General features: G+C 36.9%; 1 protein-coding gene across 2 annotated transcripts in view; it reads left to right on the top strand.

The window, feature by feature from the left end:
- ATG10 (autophagy related 10) overlaps positions 1-12,213 on the top strand; it is a 237,446-nt gene that overhangs the window by 164,253 nt on the left and 60,980 nt on the right. For both annotated transcript variants that reach the window (XM_044266125.1, XM_044266130.1), the window contains one exon: positions 6,284-6,381. In XM_044266125.1, coding sequence (XP_044122060.1) covers positions 6,284-6,381 — 98 coding nt within the window. The remainder of the gene's footprint in view (positions 1-6,283; positions 6,382-12,213) is intronic.

The following is a 12,213-nucleotide window of genomic DNA, read 5'->3' as shown; positions in this document are numbered from 1 at the left end:
AATTATAAATTGTGATTTTAAAAATCATGACAGTCCAGTATTAAGAGCCATAGCAAAGGTAAAAAAAAATTGCTGCCAGGCAGAGTAGATTGGTGGTTGCCAAGGTTCTGGACAATAGCAGAAATGAGGAAACATTAGTTAAAGGGTACGGATTTTCATTTATAAGATGAGTAAGTTCTAGGGATGTAATGTACAGCATGGTGTCTGTAGTTAACAATACAGTATTGTACACTTGAAAGTTACAAAGAGAGTAGATTTTAAATGTTCTAAACACCCCCCCCCACACACACAAATGGTAACTATGAGGTGATGGGTGCCATAAGTAACATTTTGTGGTAAATATTTCCTATGAGATACATGTATCAAATCATGTTGTATACCTTAAATTTACAGTGTTATATGTCCATTTTATCTCAATAAAGCTGGGGAACAAAACTGCTACCAAGGCTCAAAGAACAGAGATTTTCTTGAGCTGGACTGATCAAGAGAGACCATGGCTGGACTTGGGATTTGCCCATGCAGTGATTAGCGAAAGGGCAGGTCAGCCTAGCAAGAAACCCAGGAAAAGGCAAAACTCTGATGCTTCTAGGTTAGGCAGTATTGGTGGAGAACTGCTAGTGACAACAACAGCACAACTAATATGTGTGCATTGTTTTAAATGGTTTACAGAGAGCTTCTGGGTACACAGACGTTGAGTGTAGTGGTGGAAGTGCAGGGCTGGGAGCCAGAATGCCTTCCTTCTGATTCCTAGTTGTGTTACTAACTAGCTGCATGTCTTTGGGGCAATTATTGAACTTTCTGTTTTCTTTTATCTGAAAAAAAAGCTGAGATAGTAGTAGTAGTAGTAGTAGTAGTAGTAGTAATACCTACTTCATAGAGTTTTGAGGTTTGTGAGCTAATATATGAAATAGGGTAGGGCTTAGTATATAGTAATACTATATGTAATACTAGCTGTGTTATGTATTTTGATCCTCACGGTAACAGTGTAAGGTAGGAGCTGTTATTATCCTTGTGCACGTACATAAAAATTGAGTGCCTGATGGGTTAAATGATTTATTCAAAGATACATATAGAAAACTATGGGGTTGAGATTCAAACTCTTCAGCCCATTTTTTTTTTAACTGCATGATATAGTAACCAGAAATTCAGAAAACATACAAGTTAACTGATGTCATATGTAAGTAAAGAGAAGTTGCCATAATCTGTATTTTTGGAATTTTCATTCATATTTCCTGAGATTAATAAAGATATAAAATGCTAAAAATGTATGTAGGGATAAATAAAAATTACAGAATTAGGCAGCATAGTATCTGATATGAATGTACATGAACAATTAACACTCATTTCGTGTCACAATGTAATTTTCTCACTGAAGCAAAAATGAATTTTCCCCTTTGATGGAGCATCATCTCTGCCTTACTGTGGAGTATGACATGAATTTTTATATCCTTCGAAGCTCTCTTGAAGACAGTATATTGAATAACGACATATTGCACTGTGAATAATCCACCCTTTCTTTTTATTTCTAGTGACCACATTCAGAACATTATTTTTAAACTTACTGTAGATAAGATATATTCTCTATAATCTTCATTTTAGGACCATGCACAGTAGGATAAAGGTGACTTCAGCATGCTTGCCCTAGAGTTAGGTGGTACCAGTGAAATCTCTCATGCTGTTATTTGATTCATGAAAACTAATAGCCTTGAGAAATTTAATTTAGAGAGCTGCACATTTTGAGTAATATATAGATGACTTGACATGTAGGTTATTATTCAATTGAGAGATTTTATATGAAAATTGTTAAATTAAATGCTACTGGCAGTTGCTAAAGATTGTACTTTTTAATTATTCTATTTTTCATCCAATGTCTCTTCTTCTTTTAACGTTGACAGTCGAGGTTGCTGACAGAATATTCCTTTAGCTCAAATGTGTGTTATCATTCTGGAAGATAGAGGCACACAGTAGGCATTCAATAAACACTTGTTAAATAAATGGCCTTATTTTACCATGCTTACTTTGTGGGTTGCTGCTGAAATTATTTCAGCTCCTGCTTCTATTTTTCAAGTAGGCAGGGGATTTTACTGAGCTGCTCAGCCTCAGTGTGATTAATGAAATTTCTAAGCATGTTAAAATTGGTGCTATCGAATATCTTGGGTCTAAAGCTAGGGAGTTGTTGATTGAGTATGCTTATGTCACCTCTGACTGAGGCCAGACAGAAAAAAATAGACCCTCTTGGCAAGGTTTAAAGTTTCTGATTGAAGATACCTTCAACTGAACATGAAGGCACATAATAATGTGTTTCATGAGCTTAACCAAGTATTTGTTTATGTCCACAACTTAATTTTAAGTTGAAGTTTTGGGTCTTTGGTTTTCATAAATAGATTTAAAATCACAAAGTTCTTCAAGTTTCTGCAGTATTTAATCTCTACTTTTATGACATAATTTTTGAAATATATTTGATGATCTCCGTTTAATGGTTTCAGTGGAATTTCTGAAGGTTCCATTTGGTTTTGAAATAATTAGAATCACAATCATATTTTGAATACATTTTATGCATCGATAGTGTATGACATATACATATACATATACATATACACTATCGATGTATATGTATGACATATACACTATCGATGCATAAAATGTATATTATGTATAAAATATTGCTGATTAGGTCAAAATTTTTGTTTTAGCATAAAAGATCATGAAACTGGCTTTTGTATGTCTTTGATTGGAAGGCATGAACTGTGACTGACAAGTCAATGTAAAGATGTAGAGAAAAGAAGCCACATCACAGTCATTATTGTCATATCTGTATGTGAGAGAAGAAGCTCTATTGGCTATATCATCTCCAGTGTCATGGTCAGCAGAAGCTGGAGAGATTGGTACTCTTGTCAGAGTAGCTTGCACAGGACTTGTTTGATCATCATTAACACAGGTATTTTCTTTTTTTAATACATGCATTTTCAAACAGTCTGTAAATGCCTTAGAGAATGCAGTCGCATCTATTCACTTAGAAAACTCTCTTCTCTTTCTAGCAAGTGGGTCACACTCTTAACAAAAATGCATGTAGGACCATGATGCATCCTTTTATGTTTGAACTTAATATGTTTAACTCTGTAATTATCTGTTATTCTAAGTTGACCAGATCATTGTTTTAATTCCTGTATTGTAAGATGTTAACTTACATCTTGTAAATTTGAGATTATCTGAAAACACATCACACGCCCTCAGTTCTAGCATCAAATCTGATTAAATACTCTGTTGCATTTGTCCTGAGTCTTTCCACATTGTTGTTAGTTGCTGATTATTGCATTTTGTATGAATGGTTCCAGCAGAGTATGCAGGGTTTTGACAGTGGTAATATCTGAACCCCTTACTTACCCCACCCTTAAATTGTAGACTGAAATATTTTAAGGAGTAAAATTAAAATCATTATTGATGGCCAGATATTAAACCCAGCATTCTTCTCTAAGTCTTCAGAGCCTTTCTTGGTCTTAGAGGAAATAAAGCTAAGGAGGGCATCCTTTCATTTATCATTTGTTCAGTAAATGTTTATAAAACATTTGCAGTGTGTGAGTGGGGCTTGGAACTACACTGTAGGGCTGCAGTGGTGAAAGGACAGGTGCAGTCTCCGCGCTCAGAGGCTGTAGGGAATGGCGGGAAGGGAACTGACACCTGCCCCCAGAGGCTGCAGGGAATGGCGCGAAGGGAACTGACACCTGCCTCCAGAGGCTGAAGGGAATGGCGCGAAGGGAACTGAAACTTCAATTCCAGCTCTAGTACAGTCATGAACTGGCTGCGTGATTTTGGCTGATGTACGTTTCTCAAGACCTTGGTTGCCTTAATTATACCAGCTCAAACATTTTATTATCCTACAACTTGATTTCTTGTTAACATCGATGTCTGAAAATTATTTCGAAAGCATGTCATCTTTTTATAATTGGATTATTTGATTTACCATCTGACATTAAAGTACCTAAGATCCTATTCCCCTCTTTCAGCATCAGCGCGTGTATGCACACACACACGCGCGCACACACACACATGCGTGCACATATTTTGAAGATATGTAGAGCTTATCTTAAAGGCAAAGTTTGGCCCTGCTCCGTAAATGTGTACAGAAAACAATATAACACAGATACTGAAGGCAGCTTGGTTTTAACTTGTACCTAAACATGACATTCAAATGTTAATTGGATGAATAAATCTTGTTCATTTTACAGACATGGAAATGTCAATGGAATAAAACTATTTATCACAAGATAATGGTCTCCTGCCGCCAGATAAATGCCAAGATGAAAATACTTATTGAAAATGTATCAAAATATTCAATTGCTATTTATTAAAAATAAAGGTTGAGGAAAAGTTCAGCTTTTCAGGTCAAACATGAGAAATGCCCTGCCTCTAGTATTAGTATATCATCAAACACAATGTGCCTGGTGTAGAAACATGAGAAAATTCCAAGAAATAGTGGTCTATAAGTGAATCCTTTAGCTTTATAATATAAGAAGTACTGGAGTGGTGCAGTGGGGGCTGGGAAGAGATACCTACTAGGCATTAAGCTCAGACTGTGTCCTTGGCAGTTTTGGGTGAGTGCCCTGATGCAAGCCCATTCACATGAACAGGATTTGAGAAGGATAATTATACTCATTTATAGGTAAACTTGAAAGCCAAATAACTTGCAGTCACAGAGAGTTAAGTGCCGACATCAGAATTCAAACTCAGCCCAGGCTCCAAGTCCAGTGCTCTTCTACAGTCCACATCTTTACTTAAATTCCATGAATCTGACTACAATACCTTTTGCTTGATGATGGGGGGAGGGGTTGGGGTACGTTATTTCCCCAAGTTTTATTGCATCCGATGACCAAATACTTCTTTGGGTCTAATGATTTGATATATCGATGACCTAGCTTGCTTGCTTGCTTGCTTGCTTTCTTTCTTTCTTAAAGCTCTCAGGAGTGAGAGTACTGTAGTTTTGTGTGTGTGTGTGTGTGTGTATTTTTTTTTAAGATTTTTATTTATTTATTTGAGAGAGAGAGAGAGAGAGAGAGAGAGCCAGCACGAATGGGAGCTGAGAGTTGTTGGGTTTGGGAGAAGGAGATGCAGGCTCCCTGATGTGGGACTCCATCCCAGAACCCTGGTATCATGACCTGAGCCAAAGGCAGATGCTCAGCTGACTGAGCCACCCAGGTGCCCCCCTTGATGAGCTTTCTTTAAATGCTATTGTCCACTTGCCTAAGGGAGCACACCCCTAAGCTCTGAGCACTTGATAGCTCTGAAGGGCCAAGTAGCATTAAATTCTAGTAGTAAGAACATCTTCTGTCCAGGGGTTTCAAAGTCTTTAGATAATTTCTTCTTTCTACTTTATTTTACTATATTAGATACCTATTTCTCTACTTGTGCCATAGTGGTCTTCATAAAATACACTATTTGGATTGTTTGAATATAGGTGAATTGTTGTGATTGTTATAAATATAGGTTAATTGTTGAATTGCTTAAAGAAAGAAAAAGTGAATTATTGTTTGCTGTATGTTTTCCTAATGTCTTCATGCCAATTCCTTCTCACGCCCGCCCCCCACCCCCTTCACAATTCCCTTGCTCCACCTGCCACAAACAGTGGATGTTAATGTCTCCTTCCTCTGGACTGACAGAGAACTGCAGTTTTCCTCTGGTCAACAGTGACTTTCTATCTAGTATTTTGGTATTAGTATTCTATTGATACACTTGTCATAGTTTCCCTAGTAGATGGTAGGCTTCTTACTAGGAGAAACAGTGTGCTTTCCTTTTCTCTATTCCCCATAGTACTCAGCTGAGTGATTTGAACATTACAGATAGTCAATGAGAGAGTGAAAGAAGTGGGTGTACGTACAGTCTTTGATTTAAGAACTAGAGGAATTATTAAGATTTCAGAGGTATTCGTAGGGCACCCTTGTGAATATGGGAATCCGTCCACCTGGTCCTTTGCCTGAGCTTGTATCTATCAGTTCTCTCTAAAATACATTTGGATTTTATTTATTTTGCAGAATTCCTACAGGCAATGAATGAGCAGATAATTTAACTGCTAGATGGTTACAAAGGAGAGAAGCTTGAATGTTTAAATTTCCCTCAGGAAGAAAATAGTAATTCATATAGCACTATTTTGATATATAAGTAATATGTGTACTACTAGCAAAGATTTAAAAAAAAATCATAGCATTCTTCTAGGAGTTTTAGATAAACACCAAGCACCATTGTGTCAAATAGACTACTGACTGATGGTCTTTGCGATGCACTTTTGCAGATGGAAGACCTTTAGCTCTGAAGGACATATGGGAAGGAATCCATGAGTGTTACAAGTCACAGCTGCGGCAGGAGCCATGGGACACCATTACCCAACAGGTTAGAGAGTACTTTTATTTTATTATATGTGATTCCTTCCCTCTGCTCATCTTTTCTTCTAGTTCTCTCCTCTACTCTTTCCTATTTCATTCCTCTACATCCTTACAGATTTCAGTTCAAAGACAGTTTCCTTTAAAATACTTTCTCAGACCCAGAGATGGTTTCTCCTCCCTGTTACAAGCTCTCAAAGCAACCTGTCGTTTTCCTTTATAGTGCTTATCACAATTTTCAATTATATATTTGGACAGTTATTTTTAATTAATGTATTTCTTTGTCATTTACTGTGCATTCCCATGTGGGCAGAACCTTGTTTTCTCTCTCTCTCTCTCTCTCTCTCTCTCTGTTTTTAAAGACTTACTTATTTACTTTAGAGAGAGAGAGAGAGAGAGTGCATGAGTTGGTGGCAGGAGCTGTGGAGAGATTCCCAGGAAGACTCTGCCCTGAGCTTGGATCACAACCCTGAGATCACGACCTGAGCGGAAATCAAGAGTCAGATGCTTAACCAGCTGTGCCATCCAGGCACCTCTTTTTCTCTCTTTATTGTACACCCAGCATTGGCATAGTACTTATCATATAGTGAATGCTCAATAAAACTGTATTAAGTAAATGAGAGTAGTAACTAAGTTGGCATATTCACTAAGAAGTACATGATTTAGCTTGTGTCACCTACAGTGCTTCAGAGTTTTGCTAATAGGTACATTTGCAAAAAAAAGAAAACAATAAACTTTTGATTAATAAGAGGTTTGCAATAGGGATCTGAAAAAAGTAGAGAAAATACATCTGCAAAAGTACATATAAAAAGTAGATTTGCAAAAGTAGGGGAAAATAGATCTGTCAATCATATAAGTCATTATTAGTGCCTCGCTAAAATCAGCAGTTAATTATTTTAGAGATTTAAAAATACTCATCACCTTGCAACCAATCATGGTCTCCTTAAAAGTAATTTTTACTTATGTCAAAAATCTTATTTTTTCCCAGGCTCTGTTAAGCTTAATCAAAGCTTCCTTTAAAAATGATTTTATCAGCCATTAGAATTTTTATGCCCTCTTATGTGTTTGATCATAATAATGACAGTTTACCTCCCAATCAATGTAAGAATCCTTAGCATCTTGTAAGTAGTTCTTTGGCAGTAGCTGTAAATGACCATTTTCTAGGTTTTAATTGAGGACAAAACTAGGTTTAAGTACATGCATATTTCACACAGCCCCTCAAGTTAATCCTTTCCTCTCCTTTCCCACCATTGCCCTCTTAGATCAAGTCCTCTAGCCTCACCTGGAACAGTTAGTAAGGCCTCAAACCTCAGTCTTCTGCTCCTTCCTCCCTGCCCTACCACATTCTCCTAACCATGATGTGTGTATCTTGCCTACGCACAAACCTGCAGTAGCAGTCCAAAGGCGTATGGCATGTGGTCCAAATGCCTCACCTGGGTCGCAGTGGCTGCCACTCCCTGACTCCAGCCTGTCCTTTCAAGCTTCTCTTTGACCCCGATGTACACAGTCTCAGCTCCTGCCTGCCAAACATGGCTATTTGTTTCCCAGAAGCCATCCTGTGCAGTTCGTTCTTGGAATTCTTTCCAGCCTTGTCTTCCCTGTTGCCTTTGTCGCGTCTTTCTATTTCCTTTTGTTCTCTCATGTTCCTTTCTTGAAACCACTTCAGCTCACAGAAATGGTCCCCTCCGAAATTCCAGTTCTGTAGACCAGGCATAGGTGGTTGCTCTGAAGAAGAATAAGATACATAAACAAACGCATCATAGAGATTTTTGGCAAGAACATTTCATTTTATGCAAAGCATTTTAGATAACCTTTAAGCATCAAGGTGATTGCTAAGAGCTTCAACTTCCAGTGTCTTGCCTGTGACCACAGGCTGTCTCAGATTGTATACTGTGGTGTCAGAATCCACAGGACCCAGAAAACATTTGGTTGGAAGCGTCAAGGAAGACGGCAAAGGTTAGAGGCAAAAGATAGATGGCAAAACATCCCAAAGTACATCTGCATTTACCCTTAGTGCCTTTTTTCTCTGCTTCTTTTCATTTACATTTTACATTATGTTCTTGAGCCCATTTCTTATCCTTTCCCTTTTTCTGTCAGTGTTATCAATCTCCGTGCAAGCCTATAGCACAATTCCTGGCGATCTATGTCATTTTGGGTTTTAATTCTATGTGTCTCTGTTGTGACAACTGCATTTTCTTAGTTTCCTAATATGATGTTGCAAAGAGATTTCTGCTGATAGAACTCCAAGCTGCTAAACGGACCAAATGAACCAATCTGTACATTTATTGTTTGTAACTGAATTGACTAATATCTTTTAATCTGTAGTCACTTAAGTGTCATGTAGACAGCCTGTTAATGGACCATCTACTCCTACCTGTCATAGTATAGTAGGAATGGTCAAATTCAATCACAATAAGCATTATTATTTCTAAGACCCAAGTGTGAGGGCTCACTTAATGGGAGAGATGGTTGATATAACCAAACTGCAACACAACTGGAACATTTAGGTCTTCCTTTGGGATTTGTCTTATGTGGATTGGTCTGTGGACAGCTATCCGACCTCTGACAACAAACTTTGTGGCAGCTTTAGAATTGCTCTTTGCAGTGCATGTGTGGGCATTAAAGACCTAGCCAGGGAAATTCACTTGTCACTCTTGTATTAGTTGGCACTCGAAAGTCATTGTGAATGTCTCCTTTGGTGGTCTTGGCTTTTATTCCTAGATTAGTTAATGCGTTGGTATTTACATGCTCTTCTTTGCCTGAGATCTTTGAGAAAGTGGATCTTCGTTTTTGTAAAACCACATTTAGAGAGAAACACTGAGTGTCCTCAGCTGGGAGAAAGGGAGGTTGTGATACAGCACTGGGGGAGAATGGGCTGATAGACTATCGGTGGCACCAAACAGTGGATAGTGTTTTGCAGAATTACAGTAAAGAACCATTAGCTTGCAGACTGAATGTGATAATAATATCCTGTCCTTCAGAGAGGCTCAAAAACAAAAGCAGCCTCCGCGCAATAGAAAATGCGTTTCACTTCATCTTCAGGCTTGATTGTGCTCATATAGCTTGTTGCTCTTCATCTTTAGTAATCACACTTCTGTTCTCTCAGCGTTTGTCTTGATGATAAGGACCTGTTCATGTCAGACATGAACCCTCTCTTTTGACGACAAGCTACTAATGAATCTCATACATTTGATTATGGTGATTACTTACCTGCTTTTGTCCAACATTATGAATTACCCATTATCTCAACCCTGTAGCCCAAGAAAGAACTTCTGAAAGAAAGTTAACAGATGCCTGGGTTGCATCTACCCATATTAGTACAGTGAATGTTACAAAAATGATTACTTGCATGTGCGGGCTCCATGTCTTAGATAAAGAACTCCTGTGATCTGGGCACAGATTAAAAGTCATAACAAAGCATACTTTCAATTTTACTTGAAGATGTGTGTGTTTATGTGGAAGTGATCAGATAAGTAATTGTTTCTTACTGTCTTCTTTTTTTAAACCTTATATTATGAAAAATTATAAACTTATCCAAAAGTAGATTAGTATAAAGCATTTACAAGCTAATGACCAATCTCATATATATCTATATATGTACATATATAGATAGATAGATACTATCTATCTATCCATAGATAGATAGATACTATCTATCTATCCATAGATAGATAGATATCTATCCATAGATAGATAGTATCTCACCCAATCTGGAATATTTAGGAAGCAAATATTAAACATTGTATCTCATCCATACAAATTTAAGTATGTATCTTTAAAAGACAAGGACTTTATACCAATGTTTATAGCAGCTTTATCCATAGTAGCCCAATGGAAATAACTCTGATGTCCTTCAGACCATGGAGATTAAATGAAGTTGTGCGTCCTTACTAGGGAATCCTATCCAGTAGCACAAAGGAACCAACTACTGGTATGCTGAACAACCTGGATGAGTGTCCAGAAAATTATTCTGAGTTCCAAAAGCCAATCCCAAAAGGTTGCATAATACATGATTCCACTTAATCTAACATTTTTTGAAATTAGGGGATTTGTACTTACTTGTTGGGTGTTAGAGAAGGAGATGTAGGTGGAAGGAAGAGAGTGTGGCTATACCAGGCAACATGAGAGGGAATATTATAGCAATGGAAATGTCCTGTGTCTGACCTATCAATGTTAGTATCTTCGTTGGGATATTGTACTATAGTTTTGCAAGGTGTTATCATTGGGGAGCTGCTGAAGGGTATGAATAATCTTTTTGTATTATTTCTTACAATTGCATATGGAATCTATTATCTCAAAAAGCTTAATTGAAAAAAATCTAAGGACTCTTAATAAACATAACCACATTTCTGTTATCACAATAAACTGATAATAATTTCTTAATATCCTTAAATAAGCAATTAATGCTTAAATTTTCACATTTTTAAAATTTTTTTATAGTTTCTGTGAGTCGGATTCAAATAAGGCTTATATATTAAAATGTTTAACATCTCTAAAGACTTTTGAAAACAAGGATTCTCATTCTTTTCTCTTTTTTTCCTCATACATTTTTGTTGAAGAAGCAAGGTTGTTTGTCCTGTAGTATTTGTATCTGGTTTTTGTTTGTTTGTTTGTTTGTTTGTTTCCTAATTGTAATCCTGTGGTATTGTTTGGTATGTTCCTCCCTGAGCTTTCTATAAACTGGTAGTTAGATCTGGAGGGTTGATCAGATTCAGGTTTGTTTTTTGGGGCAAGAATACTTTAATAGGTGATTCTGGATACTTCTATCAAGAGGCACATATTGTTTGGTTATTATTCTTTTTTGTGATGTTAGCAGCCATTCATGATTATTGGTTAGATCCATTAACTCATTAAGGGTTGCAAATGGTGATGTTCTAATTCCAGCATTCATTATTTATTAATTGGGCTGCTTTATAACAGCAGTTTCCCTCACCAGATTACTTACTTAACATATGCTTTGTATAGAAAATGCAGGATAAATGTTCTAGCTTAAGATAATGACCTTGTTTTCTAACATCCTAAGGTGACCAAGAAAGTTTTCTTATTTATCTTTGTGGATTCATGGATATAGATGTTTTATGCATTTCAATTCATTATAGTGGTTATCTTTATTGTTATTCAATTGTTGCAACAACAGGGATGGAACTGGAGGGTATTATGCTGAGTAAAATAAGTCAGTCAGAGAAAGGCAATTATCATATGGTTTCATTCATATGTGGAATTTAAGAAACAAAATAGATGAACATAGGGGAAGGGAAGGAAAAATAAAATAAAATGAAAACAGGGAGGCAAACCATAAGAGACTCTTAACTCCCGGAAATAAACTGAGAGTTATATCTAACTGGGGTAACTGGGTGATGGGCATGAAGGAGGGCACCTGATATAATGTGCACTGGGTATTATATGCAACTGATGAATCACTGAATTCTACCCCTGAAACTAATAATACACTATAGTGTATTATTATCTAAATTGAATTTAAATTAAAAAATCATTTTAAAGTCTCTTTAAGTTGGCTCCTGAGTTATTTTGACATAACCCAAGTAGCTTTGATGGGTTCTTGCTTTTTGAATTGACCAATTGTTGCATATTCACATTGCAGAATTCATGCCCAGACTCATCCCTCCATTTTCCAAGGAGTCTTGCTTTCTTTCAGAGACTTTATCGAGGTGCCAGAACCAGCCAGAGTGAGCGCCACTGCTTACTAGCTGTATGAACTCAGGCATAGTTCAAAAACTCTGGGCATCTTATTTTTCTATTAAAAATAATGGCAGGGCACAGCTTGCATGGAGCACTGGGTGTGGTGAAAAAAATAATGAATACTGTTTTTCTGAAAATAAAT

Source organism: Neovison vison, chromosome 1 (assembly GCF_020171115.1).
Source record: "Neovison vison isolate M4711 chromosome 1, ASM_NN_V1, whole genome shotgun sequence".
NCBI lineage: Eukaryota > Metazoa > Chordata > Mammalia > Carnivora > Mustelidae > Neogale > Neogale vison.
This window is presented reverse-complemented; position numbering and strand designations above follow the sequence as displayed.